The sequence below is a fragment of the Cannabis sativa genome, chromosome 5, assembly GCF_029168945.1.
Source record: "Cannabis sativa cultivar Pink pepper isolate KNU-18-1 chromosome 5, ASM2916894v1, whole genome shotgun sequence".
Classification (NCBI taxonomy): domain Eukaryota; kingdom Viridiplantae; phylum Streptophyta; class Magnoliopsida; order Rosales; family Cannabaceae; genus Cannabis; species Cannabis sativa.
The window spans coordinates 3,786,336-3,806,100 of NC_083605.1; the positions used below are offsets into that span (position 1 = coordinate 3,786,336).

The window sequence follows — 19,765 nt, forward strand, 5'->3', positions numbered from 1 at the left end:
ACGTAAGTTTAAGTTCTATTTTTTCAGATTAAATGTCTAGTTATTTAAAAATATTACATAAGTTGTTACTCTAATTCTTAAAATATAATAATATAATTTATTTTATTTTAATAGAAGTCGAAATTTGGTTTAGCTAAGTTTTTTCTTACCTCTTATCAATGAGATATATTTTTTGAATTCTTTTTATTCCATATGTTGTTGTTACATATCTTTTGGTGACTTGACTTGTATTGCAACCGCTAATATATCTATATTTTGAATGTTAAAATATTTTTGATTTAATAAGAAATTTGAATAGAAGGAAAATATTATTAGTATATTAAAACTAAATTACCAATTTCTTCTTTTGAAGACGTAGAGGTCCAAATCATTATAATTGACTATTTTGTACTCCAGTTTGTTTTTGTCTTCTTTTTTTGTTCATTCTTATATTTTTATTGTAGAGATTATTATCCATTAATATTTAATATAGATAATCTTTATATTTAAAATTGTCATGTGATTTAGTAACATGTGCATTACTATGTAATACCATTAATACATAAATATATCTTTCCAAGTTTTAAAGTTTGTAGCTTCGATTTTATTTTGATGTAGTAAAGTAAGTACATAATTTTAGTTAAATTTAGTAAATGAAATAAATAATATTTTATGTTTAATTGAGTATTCAAATAAATAATTTACCTTTGTGTTAATAAGAGTTAGTTTTTGATATTTTTAGGGCTCTATAATGACTTATAACCAACTATCATATATATTGTCAACTCACATTGTGGCATCTAAATTGTTTAATTTTATCATTTTTAAGATTAATGTTACAAATAGAAAAATTTAATAATAATATAATTTAAAAGTATTAAATGCAATATTATGTAATAATTTAAAAACCGAAATGTTTGATTTTATCTTTCTGTAAAAAAATTATCTTTAAATGATTTTTATAAAATTTAAAAATAAAATTCTGCATTTATTTATTTGAGAAAATATTCTGCATTTACTTAAAATTATCATTTTTAAAACTAAGGTGTCGTTTGCTAACACTTTTGTTTTTTAATTTTTTAATCACAAAATGAAAGTAAAATTTTTGTTTTTAAAAATTTTGTTTTTCAAAAACAAAATTGCGTTCTGTAACCACTTTTGATTTTTAATTTTAAAAACAGAAAACAAAAGTGTGTTCTGTAAAGTTTATTTTCATTTTTATTTTTTGATTTTATTTACGTCGGGTTTAGGTCCAGGGTCGAATTCGGGTTAAGGTCAAAGGACAGGTTCAGCGCTAGGGCCGTGGGAGTATTTGTGTCCGAGTTTGATCGAAGTTCAAAATATTGATTGAGAAAAAAAAACCGTTTGAAAAAATATTGAAAGCGATTTTCTTTTGTTTTTAAAATTTTGATTCTCAATTAAAAAATTGAAAAGTAAAAACAGTTTTATAGAACATGTTTTTAAAAAATATTTTCAATTTTTTAATTTAAAAACAAAAAATTAATTAAAAAAGTGTTACCAAACGCCACCTAAATTTATTAATTTTAAAAACATATTATAAAATAAATAAAAAGTTAAAAAATAAAACCCTAAATTTAAAATCAATTTTTCTATCGGTACTCTCTTTCTTCTTCTTTCCTCCCTCTTATCGCAGAGATGATTGGCTACCCGTCTCGAGGGTACAGGGACAACGGAGGCAGAGGATGGCAGATCAAAGGAAAAGACAAGATCGAGATTTATGGATCTTTGGAAAATCGGTGCTACTCCGATCGTCTTGACAAAGAATTGCGTGAGAGAGAAATGGTGTGAGACGTGTTTTCGGCCATTTGTAGCCTCCATTTTGTGGCCGACATCAATGGAGATTTGTGATAAAGTTCGTCGTACAGGTTGGTGGAAGCGGGAGAGGAGAGCGATTCAGATCTAGGTTTAGTGATTTTTTTTCTTCTTCTTTTTCTATTTTTCTTCATTTGTTGTTCTTGTTTGAGATTTGAGATTGGGGCTTTTTTTGTCTTGTTTTGTATCTGATATTGTTTTTCTGTTTCATTTTAGTTTGTGTTTGAATCTGAATTTGAGATTGATTGAAGTAAATTGTGGTTGTTTTTGTGGTGGTCGATGGCGGTGCCGTTAATGGTTGGCGGTGGGCTCACTGGCCTGTAATGGTGATAGTAGTGTCAAAGAAAAAAAAAAGTCTGATATTGATTTCTTTTTAAACTAATGAGAAGATAATTTTCTCTTTGTTTCATTTATAATTTATGACTTTGTGAATGAATGGGTTCTTGTACGAATGGATGTCTTGCGAATGGCAAATGGGTGTCTTGAGAATGGCAAAAGTTGTCTTGGTCTGTGATTGTGAATAATGTTTGTAAATAGAATGAGTTGTGTCTGTTAAAGTTAACTTTATTTTTTGGTATATTCTGTTAAATACACAAGAATCTGTTAAGTGCACAACAAAATAAGTTAGATAGCCATTTTATATATTAGGTAAGATTATTTAAGATTTCAAGATGTGACTATTTAAATAGATTGATTGATACCACTTATATCATCTTATTTTCTGATAGCTCATCCCAAAAGAACTCCACAATCATTTTGGGATGGGTGACCTCCTTCAAGTTTTCCCAGGAAGGATGTGTAAAATTTTGAGAAATTCAAGAAAATTTAACTCGCTGAACTTTTTAGTTTAATTTTTTTCCCATAGTCGTGTTTGAACACTCTTTTTATATTATAAATTATTTTAAATTTCTCAAAGTTTTAGATAGAGGTGTACATTTACACCCGAAACCAACCTGGCCAACGCAATAAAACCCGAAAAAATAGGTTTCAATTTTAGTAAATCAAGTTTTGGTTACACTCACTTCATCATCGGCCGAGTTCGGGCTTCATTAATCCAAAACCTAATAAAACCAAATTACACTCAAATCCACCTGAAACTCGAATATATATAATTTTTTTAAAAATTTTTATATATATTTTTTGAAAACATCAACTTAAAACAAAATAAAATTAATTCTAAACAATAATATATCATTTTTATTTTTATTTTCTTCTTTTATTTTTTATTTATTTTTTGTTTTTTTATAAAAAAATATATAAAAATGATATTTTTTTTAAAAAAAAAGGCAAGCTCAACCCGAACCCGATCAAAACCCACCCGCACCCAAAATCCAAAAATCCAGTCACACAAACAGGTAAAACACTTTTTTTTTTTTTTTTGACGCGGTGAACAGAGTCACACATGATTAACAATGCAGCAAACCACAATCGGCGGTGGAATCTCCTCGAACCAGGATAGCTCATCGTCTAACCGAAGGGCATATTTTGTCAAACCATGAGCTGCAGAATACATATTGCGAGCAACATGGGACAAAACTGCCCCCAGAAATTTAGACAATAAAGCTATAACGTCTTCAAACAACTCCCCGTCACATTGAAAAATACCTTCCCATTATAATAGTTGTCGTCAGAAGTAGCGAAACTGAAAAAACATAATAACACCAAAACCAAAAAATACAGTTATATTAGAATGGTATTCTTCAAATTAAAATTAAAATACAAACTTAGAATTTAACACACAACCTAAAACACAAGTTCAAGTATAACTAGCCAAAGGTATTACCCTTTGGCTGATAACAACAAACAACAAAATTTCTAAGTATAACTAGCCAAATGTAAAATACTTTAAAATGTAAAAATAGATTAGCTTGTTTAAAAAAAATTAGACCAATACAAGTAAAACACTTTAAAAATATTAACACGTCATGACATATATTTTTTGAAAAATAATAATAAATATGGACACAAATTTACAGCACTATAAAGAGTGTACAGAAAGATAGATCACGTTGATGATTGGTTTGGTGAATTCTTGAAAGGCGTGACTGTGGGTGTGGTAGATTAGAACTTTTAATTAGATTCACAACTTCTTCCAAAAAAAATTGATTCACAACTATTAGATTTTTATTTTGTTTTTTTCGTAAACAAATTATTATTATTGTGTGGGGAGTGTTGCTTGGTCACACCTACAAACAAACCAAGATACTATAATTCACCAAAAAAAAATACTATATATACACACATTTGCAATAATAGGATACAATAACCACCGACACTCAAAGATTTTTTTTTTTTTTTTGTCAAAGTGAAAAAAAAAAATCTGTACCACTTAATCCCGTTTTAGTAATAAAAAAAGAGTTATAAAACTTGAAAATTAAGCAAAGTTACAACTAATCAATAATAATACTACAACTATAACTCATTAGGGACTCGTTTGGAACGTCGTATTAAGTCGTATTGTATTGTATTATATTGAATGGATTATATATCATATTTTTATATAATACTATGTTAGACTTTAATTTATACTAAAATATTATATATTTAAGTGTCCATAAAAATTAATACCACATATCGTTTTACATAAAAATATTACATAAAATACAATTTAATACAATACAATACAATACGACTTAATTCAACGTTCTAAATGAACTCTAAATAGTTTAATTTAAAAAAATACTAAAAAGTATTATATGGTAACTAATATCTTATATTATTATACATTTTATATTGTTATTGATGTAAATAAATATCGAATATATAGAATTCGGGTCTTTAATTTATAACCATAACCGAAAACATGGTTTGCATTGTAGACATTAAAACACATTCTCAAAATACACAATGAAAAGTATTAATTGTAAGCTAGTTTATTTCCATGATAAGAAAATTAGCTAAGAATGAATGAGTGTTAAGATTAAGTTAAAAGGCGATTTCGCAAACTATTAATGGAGCTAAGACGAAAAGAGCTAAACTATGAAGAAGTAAATTTGTTTCAACTTCCAATAGTAACATATGCTTAACATTGTGTTAAAGAAAACATAACCATGCAAAGCCATTCTCTTACAAACACATATGCATTAATCGATTATGTAAAAATCAACTCGAAATTACCTCACCCTTCTAACTAAGTTGTCAAAATTCAGAACCCCCAATCCTACTATACTTTAACCACTGCCAAAATAAAATCCAAAAGATTCTTACGCGGGTTTCTCTGAAGCTTGGAAATTCTGTTCTGACTCGATAACCTTAGTCTCGGTGGCAATTGAAGTCTCTACTTTAGCCATAGCAGTAGAAGTAGAATCAGTTAAAGCCACATTGAAAGACACTGGAGGAGGTAGATTATTCTCACTATTGCTTTGATTGGAATATGAAACTGTCGACTTCCCATTTTCAAGAGCATTGACCAAAGAACCGCCTTCACCAGCAGAAACTTTTTCTGTTTCACTTTGAACCATTTGCTGCATCTCATTTTGGGGATTCGAAACGGTATTAGTATCCAATTGTTCAGAAGCTACTACCGATGCATCATCAGTTCCCACATTCGGATTGCCCTTTCCTGCACGAACCTTAGAGAATTTTTTCTTAAAGTTTTTCTTCCTAAACCGTGCCTTCTTTGGCTTTGGCTTTGGAGATTTCAGAGGCTCCTCAACATTGGGATTTGATTCGAGGCTTCGTTTCTTGCTGGGAAGCACAGTCAACTGAGCATTTTCAATTTGTTTACTGTAGGACTCAGAAGCACTAGACTGGATAGCTAAAAGTGCAGTTCTAGCAGCTTTAATCTCAGCCTCTTTTTTTGTTCTTGCTGCAGCACCAATATATCGAATTCCCCCAATCTCGATGGAACATGAAAAGAGAGCTGCTCGGCCAGGGGCTTCATCCTTCTGACATTGATATAAAGGGATAGCATAGTTCATTTTCTGAGTGTACTCCTGCAGCAGATTCTTGCATAATCCAGTTTCATGCTGGGAAAGCACACACACAAAACAGTCACTCATGAATGTGATCCCGAGGGCTCAATATAAACTGCAATAACACATTGCCAAAGAAGGGAAAAAAATAGAACATCAAATCAGCTTTTTTTTCTGTGTGAGGACAAGAATACGGCCATCTTATATTATCCGAAATAATTATAGCTAGCAGATGTAGCTGAAACACTTTGCTCAAAACTGAAAGAGTCACTAACAAGATCTACATTAATCAGTCATTTGCAGGGTTTACTCAGTTCTATTTCTTTGCAACACCCCATAACAGAATTAATCATACAAGGAATTAGAATACGAAAGAAACAATGTGGTGTGCTTTTCATCAACTCTGAGGTTAATCTTTTTATTCTCATTACACAAAAATACTAGAAAGGCTAAAATAGAAAAAGCTTACAACTGGTTGAGAGATGCATTGATTGACATCACCCCTGGCACCATCAGATTTAGCTAACTCCCTAAGAGCAACTTCAGCAGCTGACTGCTCGGCTGCCTTTCGGTTGGAAAATCCAGGCAAGGAATCGTATCTGACATTATTTACAATCACGGTTGACTTAAAAAATGGCTCATGGGAGGGACCTTCTTTAGTAGTCTCATACACAGGAGTACCTACTCCCACCTTTTGAGCATACTCCTGTAATCGGCTCTTGAATACATAGCAATTTGAAACACCTAACATTGAAATTGAAATTAAACATGAAAAACAAATTTAGTGGGCATCTCATACTGTTGACATTTCAAAGAATGTACATCACCAGTACCTATCTACCTGCTATATTCAGGTGAAGCTTAAAAAAAAATCACATTTAGAAACATAAAACTCGCTCTAGGTCTCTATAATTAGATGCAATGCAACCTAATTATAGAGACCTACTATCACTTTTTGAGCATACTCCTGCAATCGGCTTTTGAATACATAGCAACTTGAAGGTTCGTGTGGTACGCTGTATTAAGTTTATATTGTATAATTAAATTGTATTTTATATCCTATTTTTATATGCTAAATTTGAATCTATTGTATATTTATAAACCAATCAAACTTAATATCACTTATACTTTTTAATATAATACTATACAACAAAATCATACAATACAATACGGTATAATACGGTATACCAAACGAACTTGAAACACCTACATTTGACATGGAATCATCAATTTATAAAACTTTGAATACCAAACATGAAAACCTAATTTGATGGGCATCTAAGTTAGTTGAGACTTAAGTCATTTTGAGCTTAAAAGTCTCTTAACAATGTACATGATCAGAATCCATCTCTATGATCTATCTACCTGCCATTTTCAGGTGAACCCATCCTAGGTCTCTATTAAATTAGATGTTTCTCACCCTAGTAAGAACAAAGTCACATATAGACCAAACCCTAAACAAAGGTTTAAGTAGAAAGAAACCTAGAATTCAGAAAACAAAACAAAACAAAAAAGATAAGAAGATGTTAATGTTGATAAATCAGAGATAGTTTGATTATGAATACCTGGAACAGGATTGGGAACTCTTAACATGGTGAGAGAAAGAGAATGCAAACAAGTTGTTGTTGTTGTTGAGGCTGATCAACTCACCACTCTAAAACATTTCCCACCTGAAATTTGGTTTCCTCTAATTCCTCTGATAACAATACTTGGTGATGGAGGAGGGTCCTTTGTCTTTGTTGGTATCCATTGATGCCCACCTCTGATTTCTGCCGTTTTTCTCGTGCCCAGAAGAATGAGAGGAAGTGGGAAAGGAAGAGGAACTGTGCAGAGACCCTTTTTATACCAGCAAATTCGGGCGGGTGCCCACGGGTCAATTGGATCGACCCGACCCGAATAAAGTTTGGGTTTTTTAAGCGTTTATTATATTAAGCGGAACCCTCAAAATCAAAACTTTGAGACCTTTCTCAGCTCCGAACTCTTGCAGCCGTCTTCTTCTTCTTCTTCTTCTTCGAAATCCGACAGTTCGAGAGTTCATCAGGTTTGTGTGGCCTTTTTTGGTTTTCTTTCTCGTTCTTCGGTTTTTGTTTTATAATAAATGTTGAAATGCAAGTGTTGAAGGGTTTTATTGGGTTTGTAAAAATGAATTGAATTGAGTTTGAGCTTTTCACGATGCTAATTCTGTATGCATTGATTTCAATTTGTTGTCCTTGTTATGACATTCACAGTTTTGAATTTAAAACTAATTAAGAGAACAAGCTTGTATACTATGATTGTTGATTGTATAATCAGTCTTAATTTATGATTAATATGTTATTTCAAGTTACTTAATAAGTTTGTTCGAAAGAAAGAAAGAAACTGAGTTTGTGTGTTTTTTGGGTGTGAAATTATTGTCAAATTTGCCAAATTAACAAAAACAACTCACTTAACAGTGCAATTTTCAGTGTAATTCATACAAAGTTAATTTGCTAATAAAAATATTTAAAAAAATCATTTTACTAATAAAAATTTTCATAAAGGTTGAGTTGGAGGTTATGAGAGAATGGGCAGTAGTGGTTTGAAGGATATTTTGGCTACAGTAGTTAAGGTGGGAGTGAGTGAAGCAAGGGCAAGGATATTTGGGCATGTTCTTAACCCAACTGGCCAAAGATCTTCACACAAGTTGTTACGCAAGAAACTCATTGGTGACAAAGTTTCTCAATGGTATCCACATGATATCACCAAGGATGATCCTCTTATCATGGCTCGAAAAGAACAAGAGTAACCTCTCTTACTCATCACTCCACTTTCTACATTCATTTCATACTTATATACCTAACCTAACTGTTGTCATTGTTTTGCTTTTTTACATGCCTACTTTTGCATCTAGTTAGAATGAGTTATAATGAGACCGAGACGGGGTTGAGGAGGAAAGGGGCATTACTGAATTTGTTGCCCAGAATTATGAAAAAGAAAATAAGTATGCCATGGGAATAAATAAGCTGCTCTAGACTCTAGTCACAAACAAAGCACACACAAAGAAATAGAGAGAAAAACTATAAGATACATTTGAAGTTTGGTGTCAAGTAAAGGTTGATAGGGGTTAAGAGGAGATTTGGTTGTTTGATACCCGAAAATGAGATGGGAAATTTGATTTTCTATACTTAGAAAATCAAAAAATTTGATTTCTAAACCAATAATTTAAACCCTAAAAAAACTATACTTTTTTTTCAAAACCCCAAAAATACCCCCAAACATCTCTCTCTCTCTCTATCTCGGCCGGTCCCAAGAATCCCACACCCCAGGTCCGATGGTCGGACCATGGGGTCCGATGGGGTCCGACCAATCGGACCCATCGGACCCCAAGGTCCGACCAACGGACCTCTCTCTTCCCCTCTCTCTCTCAAATCGCAGAAAAAAAAAAAAAAAAAATTTCACGGACGGTCGGACCTTGGGGTCCGATGGGTCCGATTGGTCGGACCCATCGGACCCCAAGGTCCGACCATCAGACCTCTTTCTTCCTCTCTCTCTCAAATCGCAAAAAAAAAAAAAAATTCACAGACGGTCGGACCTTGGGGTCCGATGGGTCCGATTGGTCGGACCCATCGGACCCCAAGGTCCGACCATCGGACCTCTGTCTTCTTCCCTCTCTCAAATCGCAGGAAAAAAAAAAAAAGTTTCAGAGGGTCGGACGGGTTGGGGTCGGACTGGGGTTGCTCTTTCGGGTTGGGGTTGGGGTCGGAGGGGTTGGGGTCGTGGTCGACGGGGGTGAGGGTGGTGATCGGCGTTGGGGTTGACGTGGGTGGGTGAGGGTGGTTCGGGTGAGGGTGGGCGGTTGGGGTGAGATAGAGGGGAGAGAGAGATGATGCAGAGAGAGAGAATATTGTGAGGGGGGTATTTTTGGGGTTTTGAAAAAAAAGGTATAGTTTTTTTAGGGTTTAAATTATTGGTTTAGAAATCAAATTTTTTGATTTTCTAAGTATAGAAAATCAAATTTCCCAATGAGATTGTGATGTCCTTGAAAAACTGTTGGAAAGTTGTATAAGATCACCACCATACTCACTCACCTAGGGCTAGCTAGCTAGAGCCTAGACATTTGAAATTGGGTCTGAAGAAAAGGTTGATAGGGGTTAAGAGGAGATTTGGTTGTTTGATATCCAAAAATGTGATGTCCTTGAGCTCTCAGATACTGAGATTCGGATCAATAAGTAGACTTGAGCTCTCAGATATTGGGATTATCTTTCTCTGAGTTGTTATGATGATGAAGATGACATCTTATTATATAGTTTTAGAGAGTTTTGTTCTCCTGATAAAATTACGAGTCTTTGTATGTTGAGTGTACTAAGAACCTTCATTGTGGGAAATCTTGTGTCAAAAATGTGATGTCCTTGAAGAATGTTATCTCATTATTGCATGTTTAAAGGAATCATAACTCTTCTTTTACTTTGTGTATTTGGTAATTGGCAGGCGCTTATCAAGACTCGAAATGTTGAAACGTCGAGGAAAGGGACCGCCTAAAAAGGGTCAAGGCAAGCGTGCTTCTAAACGTAAATAGAAATGCCTTGCATTGCCTTGACTTGAGACAACAATTCAATACAATACAAGATCCTTGATGTTATTATGATAAAATTGTTTCTCAACTTACTCTTTTCACTTGAAAGACTTCCAAATGAAGCATTTAAGAATTCGATTTATTATTATTTGATGTTTCTGTTGGAATCTTATCTTACCTCTTGTTTTTCCTTTACTATAGTGAAAGATTAAACAAGTTTAACTTAACATATATTTGTTGTGATTGTGAAGCCCTTTTTTACTGATATAAAACAAGGAAATTTACACTTACGTTTTTGCACATTATATTCAAAATTATTATGACAATTTGTATTTGTAGAAGCTTCTCCAACCCAATACGAGGGGTTTAAAGACTGTTCAATTGTGTATTTGTAGAAGCTACTGCGATTTCATCTTCTTAATCTTTCAAAATGTGATCTTTGCCTTTTTTCGGCTTTTGAATCAGTCCCATTTCCATGTGAAAAGTACCGAGAAAAAGGAATCGGTTGATAATTTTTTTTTTGATAAAGTCATTTCAAAACATCAAAAGATGGCTGAAAATATAAATAAAAATTATTATGATTTATTTGTTTCTGAAACGATTTTAACCCCTAAATGTATTGAATTGAGATTCATAGATTACGTTTGGATGAAATTAGTTAAAGCTTCAATTACTACATTAAATTCGAGCAACTTTTAAGGAAAGACGCATTAGTGAATTTGTTGCCTACGAAAAAGAAAATAAGTATGCCATGGGAATAAATAAGCTGCTCTAGACTCTAGTCACAAACAAAGCATGCAAAGAAATAGAGAGAAAAACTATAAGACACATTTGAAGTTGGGTGTCAATAAAAGGTTGATTTAGGAAGAGATTTGGTTGTTTGATATCCAAAAATGAGATTGTGATGTTCTTGAAAAACTGTTGGAAAATTGTATAAGATACATTTATAGGAGAGGAACTTTAAACTCTAAACTCTTTTTCATAAATTCGAACCACTTGATTAATTGGTGTGAGTGTGACCGTATAAGTTTTGTGTGTCTAATAGTTATAATAATAATTACATAGAAGACTTAAGAAGAAAAATGTCAAAGAGGGTTTGAGAGGGTCGGTTGGGGCTGAGGCAAAATGCAGGGAAATAAATCTATTTTCCTCAATAATTTCATTTTACAACAAAATGAATTACAAATCAAATTACCCAAAATGCCCATTAGGCCAAATAACATATACATAAGCAATTAAGAGTGTTTAAGTCATTTTACACACAATTAATCCCAATTAATTTTCAGATTAATCACCAAAAATTAAAGAGGAGTGTTAAGGAGACTCTCTTTTGCACTCTCTAGATTAATTTGTTTGTACATATTAATTAACCATAATCTTACCATATTATTACAATTATACCATTTTAATAAAATTAATACAATAATTATTATTCCACTAATATCTGATTTTATATACTAAAGAAAAATTATATTTTAATCTTCTCATCTTCATAGATATTTTTTAGTATAAAAACAGATTTTTTTTTTTTCAATGGTATAAAATAAGTAATTAATACTCTTTTTTTATCTTTTTTTTAATATATGTACATTATCTCTTAAATATTATTTAATGCTAATTTCTATTTATTATTTTTCAGTTCAAGCTCCATAAAAAAAAGAAATTGTAAAGAAGTATTCACCACAAATAAAAAAAAAAAAGTATTATTTATGTTATATATTATATAAGTTGATGCCATACATACTTTTTTTTTGTTGAGAAAATTGTATCAAAATATATTTTTGCATAATACTCATAATGTACAAGCTTTGAATCATATATGAAAGTTTAAATATCTTATTATATAATAAATAATAATATGATGGATTTTATATATTTTTTCTTTTGTCACATGTATTGAATTATTTAAGCTAATTAGGATTTTTGCCCCCTGAACTTTGACATGTACCAAATCATGCCCCCTGAACTTTTAAGGTTGTTAAAAATGCCCCCTGAATTATTGAGATTGTTGGATTTAAGGACTTTTTTCTAATTTTAGTAAAAAAGTCTAACATGGATGAAAGTTCAGAGGTCATAATTTAGTACATATCAAAGTTCAAGGGGCATGATTTGGTAGATATCAAAATCTGGGGAGCATGGTTTAATACATAAGCAATAACTGAAATAGTAAAATTGAATGAAATTAGACAAAAGTCCTTAAATCCAACAATCTCAATAGTTCAAGGAGCATTTTCAATAACTTTAAAAGTTCAGGGGGCAAAAATTCTAATTAGTCAATCATTTATGTATACTAACAAATGACTACCTTAAAATAGACAAGAATGATTAGAAATCACTTCTCTATCACTTCATAATACTTATGTCTTATGTAGTTATCTTTTGATAATTTTATTGTTATTTTGAATAAATTTAAATTGGCAAATGAATGTGTAAATGTTATTTTGACTCCTATTTTTTTTTTAATTTTTGACTCCTATTTTATTCCGTATATAAATATATATTATGCTCATTATTTATGTTTAACAAGAATAATTAAGCTACAAATAAATAATTAGTGTATTAATTTTATTAAGATGGCATTATTGTAATAAGATGGTAAGATTATGGTTAATTAATAGGTACAAATAAATCAATCTAAATATTTGACATTTGTCATTCAATTATGGAGAGAGTGCAAGAGAGAGTACAAAAGAGAGTCTCTTTAGCACTCCTCAAAATTAAAATGCCAATATTTCAATCCAAATTGAATTTCGGGCCCGAACCCGGTTCGACCCGAAATACCCAGTTGTGACTATACCGTGCCAACCTGTCAGAACACACCTAAAAAAGACAACACATGCATACTATATAATAATATAGTCCCATAAGCACACTAAATAATTAATTTCACTGTTTTACCATTCTAAGGTCAAAATTACTAAAATGTCCCTGACTCATCAACAGAGTCTTAACATAGCATAAATCATATAAATTCTCATATATTAAATATATAATAATATAATTCCTCAATATTACATAATTATCTAATTAGAGTTTTGCTAATCCATTTCTTAATCTTAGGGCATTTCATCTCATCTCATGTATTATCAATGTTGATTTTCTTTAACTAAATATATAGCCTTTTACGTAATAAATTCACTACAGAATTTAATAATAATAATGAACACCGGATATTTTACGTGATTTTGTAGTTAAAATCTATATACTCCACGAGTCTGTATTATTAGGGATATTTATTTGATTACAGAGTATAATTCTCAATAATGATAAATAATAGAGTTCTCTCTCAATCTCTTTTTTATCCATTTTTCATGGATTCTGTCCCTATTTATAGGTGCATAGGTTGACAGTTATTTTTTATTGGGATCGATTCACTAAAAACTGCTAATGAAATGTTGACATTCACCATATTTCATTTATTTGCACATGAGATAATATCTAATAACTACCTAACTGCTCCTTGTCTTTATTCTTTAAACGGTTATATTGACTAATAAGGTTGTTTCTCGCTAAGTATGAGTTATCTTTCTTATTCGTTTTTAGAGGAAAAAATGCCAAGTGTAGACTTGCTTCTTCTCGCAGCACTCTCATATTATAATGATATTAGTGAGATGACTACTATTTCGCGTTGAAAGCGAGATGGTTGAATGTAATTATTTTCACACTGCTCATGTATGTGAGTCAGTGAGCTGCAAGATCCTTGAGGTCTAGTCTTGCAAGTTCTTATTATATACTATGTTTATCCCGAGACAAACATATTGCCTCGTCAATTATATCCGTTAATAATTATTTATTCTTATCTCGTCAATAAAAAAAATAACAATAATAATAACATATGATGTCATTCATGATATACATCAAGTTTCCATAATACAAACACAAAGTAATAAATTTGAAGAAACACATAACAAAGTCCAAAGGCCACAACAACCAACTAGCTATAGAGGCATAAATAAGCATAATTATGGTTTTTGAATCCCTTATTACTTAACTCTTAGGATTCATAGCATACCAAGTTTGAGCACCAGTCATCAAAAGACCGATTGTAGCAGCCAAAACAGCAATAATGGGCCATGGACTACTGAAATATCTCTCACTAAGTTGAGCTATCCAACTCGCATGACATCTCTTACAATGAATTTCTATACCCTCCTTCACATCACAATAAAAGTCTTTCGAATGGTCATGGCATTTTGATCCCATATCATTGAATAGTTTGGCCACATCTGCATCACAACTGAGTCTGTGTCTAAGTACACTTGACTTCCTTAGTTCCTTAACATCTTCTTCTCCATCAATAAGAAAGTCCATAAATTTAACAAAAGAAGCTATTGGATACTCTTCGGGAGGAAGACACATCTCATAGGCCACCAAATTCATAAGCTTACTCTTTGTATATTTATCCACTGTAATTTGAGGAAGCTTAAGATGCCCTTTTATGTTAAACTTTCCATTCTTGAAAGATATGGATTTACCAAAAGGTATGGATTGGACACTTGGCTTAAAATCTATTCCAGCTGATTTAAGCTCTCTTACATTGCGAAAGTACCTTTTGTTATTGACAATATTTGTTTTCTGACCAAACAGATTCCTAATACGACACATAAAAGCATCTGAATAAGGCTTGAAACGAAGCTTAAAAGAATCCGAAAATGGGAGTAATATGCATATCAAAGGCATCAAACAACACACCAACAAATATTTAAAGGTAGTGATTGTAAGTTTGGTGAATGATTTGTTGGGAGGTGTGATAATACTCTCATCAGATTTGATAAAGAAGTAGAGAAGTTGAAGAAGATGAGCATTATGATGTTTATTATGAATAAGAATTTTATCACATTGTTCCTTACTGTACTCCTGTCTTACTGGCTCCTTTGTCTTGAGATCATTGATGTGAAGGAAATTGAGAATGTCAACTTTCAATTTTGTAGCCAAATCTTCCTCAATCGATTTCAAAATCAGTTTGATTACTTCAAATGGGATTTGGTTTTGAAGCAAGAATAAGTCCTCTTGAATCAATGTTGCTTGCAAATTATCAATACCAAACTTTGTTACTTCACTATGAACATAGTTGTGTATGAAGTGTAGAACTGCACATCCATCCAACAAAAGTAACTTGGCCAAGGAATCATCACTAAATTTGATTATTCTCACCCATTTATCTGGGGGATCATAAACATTGTTAAATATACTCTCTTTCAAGTTGTTGTTGTCAATGCTGTTCTTGATTTTTGATAGTAACTCAGTCCCTTTCTTGTCCTTGCTAAATGATTTGATGAAATCATTTGCCAATAACAGCTTGAGGCACCATTTATCATTGAACATTATTTCCCACACATTCAATTCATCTCTAAGTTGCATGTGTCGGTTAACCTTGGCCTCATACAAATAATAAAATATAGGACCAATTGGAAACTCTTTTGGATAACAACACTCAAATAAATATTTATAATCTCTTTGCAAAATTTGTGGAAGCCATCCTATCTTATCATAATGCATCTTTTCTCCGTCTGTTGTTGATGTGTTCGTTGTAATTATTTTAAGAAAATCATCATTTGAATCTCCCAAATCAATACGAATTTCATAAGAGCAAGAACCTGCAGACATCTTGTACTTTGTGACCCTTTCTTCCCAATTCAATGTCCAATTCATGAGGTCAAGAAATTAATAAAGTTTGGTCCAACCTACATGTATAAAATGAATCACAGATATAAATATGAAATAAAAAATTAATTGAAATAACATTATTGTTAGTGAATATATATTATAAGGTCATTTTTGTGGAATAAGAAGAGGTAGAAGCTCTGTTAGAGGAATCAAATTTTAGTTAGGAGTTAGTTAGTCTTAACTATAGGCTTGTTATTTTTCAGTTAGTAACATTCCTTATAACACTCTTGTTCTCCCACTTGAAGGAAGGGACTATAAGTAGGTACAAAGCTTGGTTGGTGGCCAAAGGCTCAAACCAATAACAATAAGAGTTGTTCTAATACATACTCTTTTCAAAGGATGGCTTGTAAGACAACTGGATGTCAACAATAATTTTTAAATGGAGTATTACATGAAGAGGTCTATATGACCCAACTCCTAGCTTTGAAGACACATCTCAACCTAATCTAGTATGCAAATTGCATAAGGCCCTATATGGTCTGAACCAGGCACCAAGGGCCTGGCTTGAAAGGTTACACAACTTTCTAGTATCATTTGGATTCATATCTCCAAAGTCTGATCATTCTTTGTTCATACATCACACCACTAAATCTGTTACTCTTATCTTAGTTTATGTTGATGATATTTTAGTAATAGGAAGTGATTGTGAAGTGGTGACTGGACTTATCTCAGGCTTACATTAGACTTTCTCCCTCAAAGATCTCGGAGACCTCAAATATTTTCTTGCCATGGAGGTTACTCTAAACAACAATGGTCTCTTGTTATCTCAAGCTAAATATGCTTAGACTTACTTTGCAAGGTTAATATGCAAGATGCTAAGCCCATCAACACTCCTATGGTCAGTGGTTTGAAACACTCTCCTCATGGTAGTGTAAGTCTTTGAAAATCGATAAATGTATCAATCAATAGTAGGTGCATTACAATACCTAACTATCAAAAGATTTGAACTTTCATACAGTGTTAACAAAGTATGTCAGTTCATGTAGAAACTATTACAAATACACTGGTTGGTTGTAAAACGCATTCTAAGATATGTTAGGGGTACTCTAAACTATGGTCTTCAGCTTCCCAAACATCCAATAATCTCATTCCATGGAAGTCTCAGAAGCATCCCACTATCTCTAGGTCCAGCACGAATCTAGAAGTCTTGCCAATGTTGTTGCTAAATTGGCTTGGCTTTAGTCCTTGTTCGCTGAGCTTCACATAAAATTGTCTCAACCTTTCGTGGTCTGGTATGACAACCTCATTAATGTCCTAATCATAGAAAATCCAGCACTCCATGCTCGTGCAAAACACATTAAATTAGGCCTCTACTTTGTTCAAGAAAAGGTTCAAAATCACCAAGTTGTAGTAAAGCATGTTTCTACTTTGTAAAGCATATACTAAGGCCATTTCAAGTTAAATTTTTTCAAAATTCAGATCCACTCACAATTATAGATGGCTCCAATTGTGAGTTTGCGAAAAAGTGTTAAGGGAATCAATTCTAGTTAGGATTTATTTAGTGCTAACTATCATATTAATTATTTTTTAATTAATAATTGTAGCTATTAACTCTTTATTGATTCAACTAACATCCTGTTAGTTTGTTAGATTGTAACATTCTATATAAGAGTGTAATTGATTCCCAATAATCAATATACAATTGTTTTGTCTCCATAACTTTTCTCCCTCTTTCTCTCTTTGTTTCTCTTTCTTTATCCTTCTCTTTCTTTGTATTTTGCAACAATGTCACGAAGACTCAATACACCTAACAAGCTCTAAGCTTTAAACATGATTGGTTTCACTTTCAACAAGAAAGTGCTTATGTGTGCTGAGTTTGCAAACTCGCATAAGCTTGACTAGTAAATTTTATAAAGCGTATTTTACTCCTTATTTCTATTAAGACCTTCTACATAGGCAGGGGCGTAGCCAGACTAAGATAGTAAGGGGGGCCAATATCAGGTACTAGAAAATGCATACAAAATTGAAGAAAATATGATAATTTTTAATTTTTATAAATATTTTATATAAGGTACTAGAAAATTTAAAAGTGATGTTTTAAGGTGTAAGGGACCCAATTTAATAGTACTAATATTAACTCTATTACTATTAGTTAAAAAATTACATTAATTATATATTACGTCACATTTATATATATATATAATGTATAGTATTTAATTAAATTTAGGAGAGTACAGTATATTTTATTTTAAAAAATATTACGGGCTTGTTTGGAACACTGTATTAGGTCGTATTGTATTGTATTATATTAAATTGTATTTTATGCAATATTTTTATGTAAAACTATATGTGGTATCAACTTTTATGGACACTTAATATATAATATTTTAGTATAAATTAAAGTTTAACATAGTATTATATAAAAATATAATATATAATCCAATTTAATATAATACAATACAATACGACCTAATACGACGTTACAAACGATTCCTATAAATTTTATATATATACATGATTTTTGAATAAGCTAACCCCATCCACCACATCCCTTTTTTACTATGGTAAGTGTGTAATTTGACCACAAATTATATAGCTCATCTTATATTATTAATAATATATATATATATATATATATGAAATTATTTAGATCATCCTTGTTATAAACTAATATATATAATTTGAGAATTGAGGGGGGCCAAGGCCCCTGTAACTTACCATATAGCTCCGCCCCTGTACATAGGGCTTTTCGAATCCACACTAAGCTCTCGGTATATGCTTTCTGGATTCACAGCTTCCACTCCCAGATGACAAACTTGTAACCACAACCAACAGTCAGTATTGCTAGCTTTTAATCCAAAGTTAGTTAAATTAGCTCATTGTTAATTTTATAAATACTTGTATTCGATTTTATAATAATATACTACAAAAATTATTTTTAGTGACAATCTTTTAGTCACAACATAAATTTTTTGTGATTAAATGTGACTTTTAGTCACAAAGAAAAAGATACTTGTGACTAAAATATAGTATTTAGATACAAGTTTTCACTAATTTCGTTTTTGTCACAACAAGTATTGTGAATAAAAACACATTTAGTCACAACAAACTGTAATTTTTGTGATTAAATGTGACTTTTAGTCACAAAGAAAATAATACTTGTGACTAAAATATAGTATTTAGATACAAATTTTCACTAATTTCGTTTTAGTCACAACAATTATTGTGAATAAAAACACACTTAGTCACAACAAACTGTAATTTTTGTGACTAATACTTTTAGTCACGAACTTTTTAGTTACAACATAAAAATAATAATTTATAATTAGTCATAATAAGTTTCATTATAACTAAAAATAAAAAAATTTGTAGTACAATGAAGACATACAATTCTTTTGTCTTAGTCTCTTTCTCTTCCTTTCTTTTTGTTCTTACTCATGTCTAGACGATACAATTCTTTTGTTGTTTTGAACAAAAAAAAACAACAGTAATTAATTTGCTTAATTAATAATTGATACCTTTCACCTGATGAAACCAGTAAGAGAAACTTCAAGAACCAAAAACTTCCATAGATGGTGTTAGCAGAGAAGATATAGCTGAGAAAATAGAAGAGATCATTAAATAGCTGGATAAATCAATATATATATATTAATGAAAGAGCTTCAATCATTACAACAGATAAAAAAAAAATATTACTCTTACTGAATATGGAAACCGAAGAGAAGCAAATAACTACCAACAACACAATTAGCAGTCTTATTTGCACTTAGACTTAACAAAATTATTAAATTGAGATTAGTAAGGAGTGAAGCTAGCTCAATAAGCTGGGTAAAAATGGATATTAATACAACTTCACACCAAAAAAAATACAATATATATATATAAAAATATATATAAATTG

At 31.4% G+C, this 19,765-nt stretch overlaps 3 protein-coding genes across 6 annotated transcripts; 1 reads left to right on the forward strand and 2 right to left on the reverse strand.

Annotated features, from left to right (window-relative positions):
- Positions 1–4,790: 4,790 nt before the first annotated feature.
- Positions 4,791–7,477, reverse strand: LOC115716447 (double-stranded RNA-binding protein 1). The gene is made up of 3 exons (XM_030645244.2): positions 7,292–7,477; positions 6,196–6,470; positions 4,791–5,780 (listed from the first exon to the last, which is right to left on the reverse strand). Exons 1-3 carry the CDS (start codon positions 7,317–7,319, stop codon positions 5,016–5,018), a joined length of 1,068 nt encoding a protein of 355 aa, XP_030501104.2. The 5' UTR covers positions 7,320–7,477; the 3' UTR covers positions 4,791–5,015.
- A 165-nt stretch (positions 7,478–7,642) lies between these two features.
- On the forward strand, positions 7,643–10,544 carry LOC115716448 (uncharacterized). The gene is made up of 3 exons (XM_030645245.2): positions 7,643–7,767; positions 8,246–8,486; positions 10,173–10,544. The coding sequence occupies exons 2-3, from the start codon at positions 8,269–8,271 to the stop codon at positions 10,258–10,260; spliced, it is 306 nt and encodes a 101-aa protein (XP_030501105.1). The 5' UTR covers positions 7,643–7,767; positions 8,246–8,268; the 3' UTR covers positions 10,261–10,544.
- A 3,534-nt stretch (positions 10,545–14,078) lies between these two features.
- Positions 14,079–19,741, reverse strand: LOC115715878 (putative UPF0481 protein At3g02645). Of its 4 annotated transcripts, none has more exons than XM_061116053.1 (4): positions 19,567–19,741; positions 19,383–19,460; positions 18,583–18,679; positions 14,079–15,941 (listed from the first exon to the last, which is right to left on the reverse strand). In XM_061116053.1, the coding sequence occupies exon 4, from the start codon at positions 15,907–15,909 to the stop codon at positions 14,245–14,247; it is 1,665 nt and encodes a 554-aa protein (XP_060972036.1). In that variant the 5' UTR covers positions 15,910–15,941; positions 18,583–18,679; positions 19,383–19,460; positions 19,567–19,741; the 3' UTR covers positions 14,079–14,244. The 4 variants fall into 4 exon arrangements, with proteins under 4 accessions (XP_060972036.1, XP_060972037.1, XP_030500410.2 ...); XM_061116054.1 differs by having other exon boundaries at positions 19,561–19,741; XM_030644550.2 differs by lacking the exon at positions 18,583–18,679.
- Between the last annotated feature and the right edge of the window lie 24 nt (positions 19,742–19,765).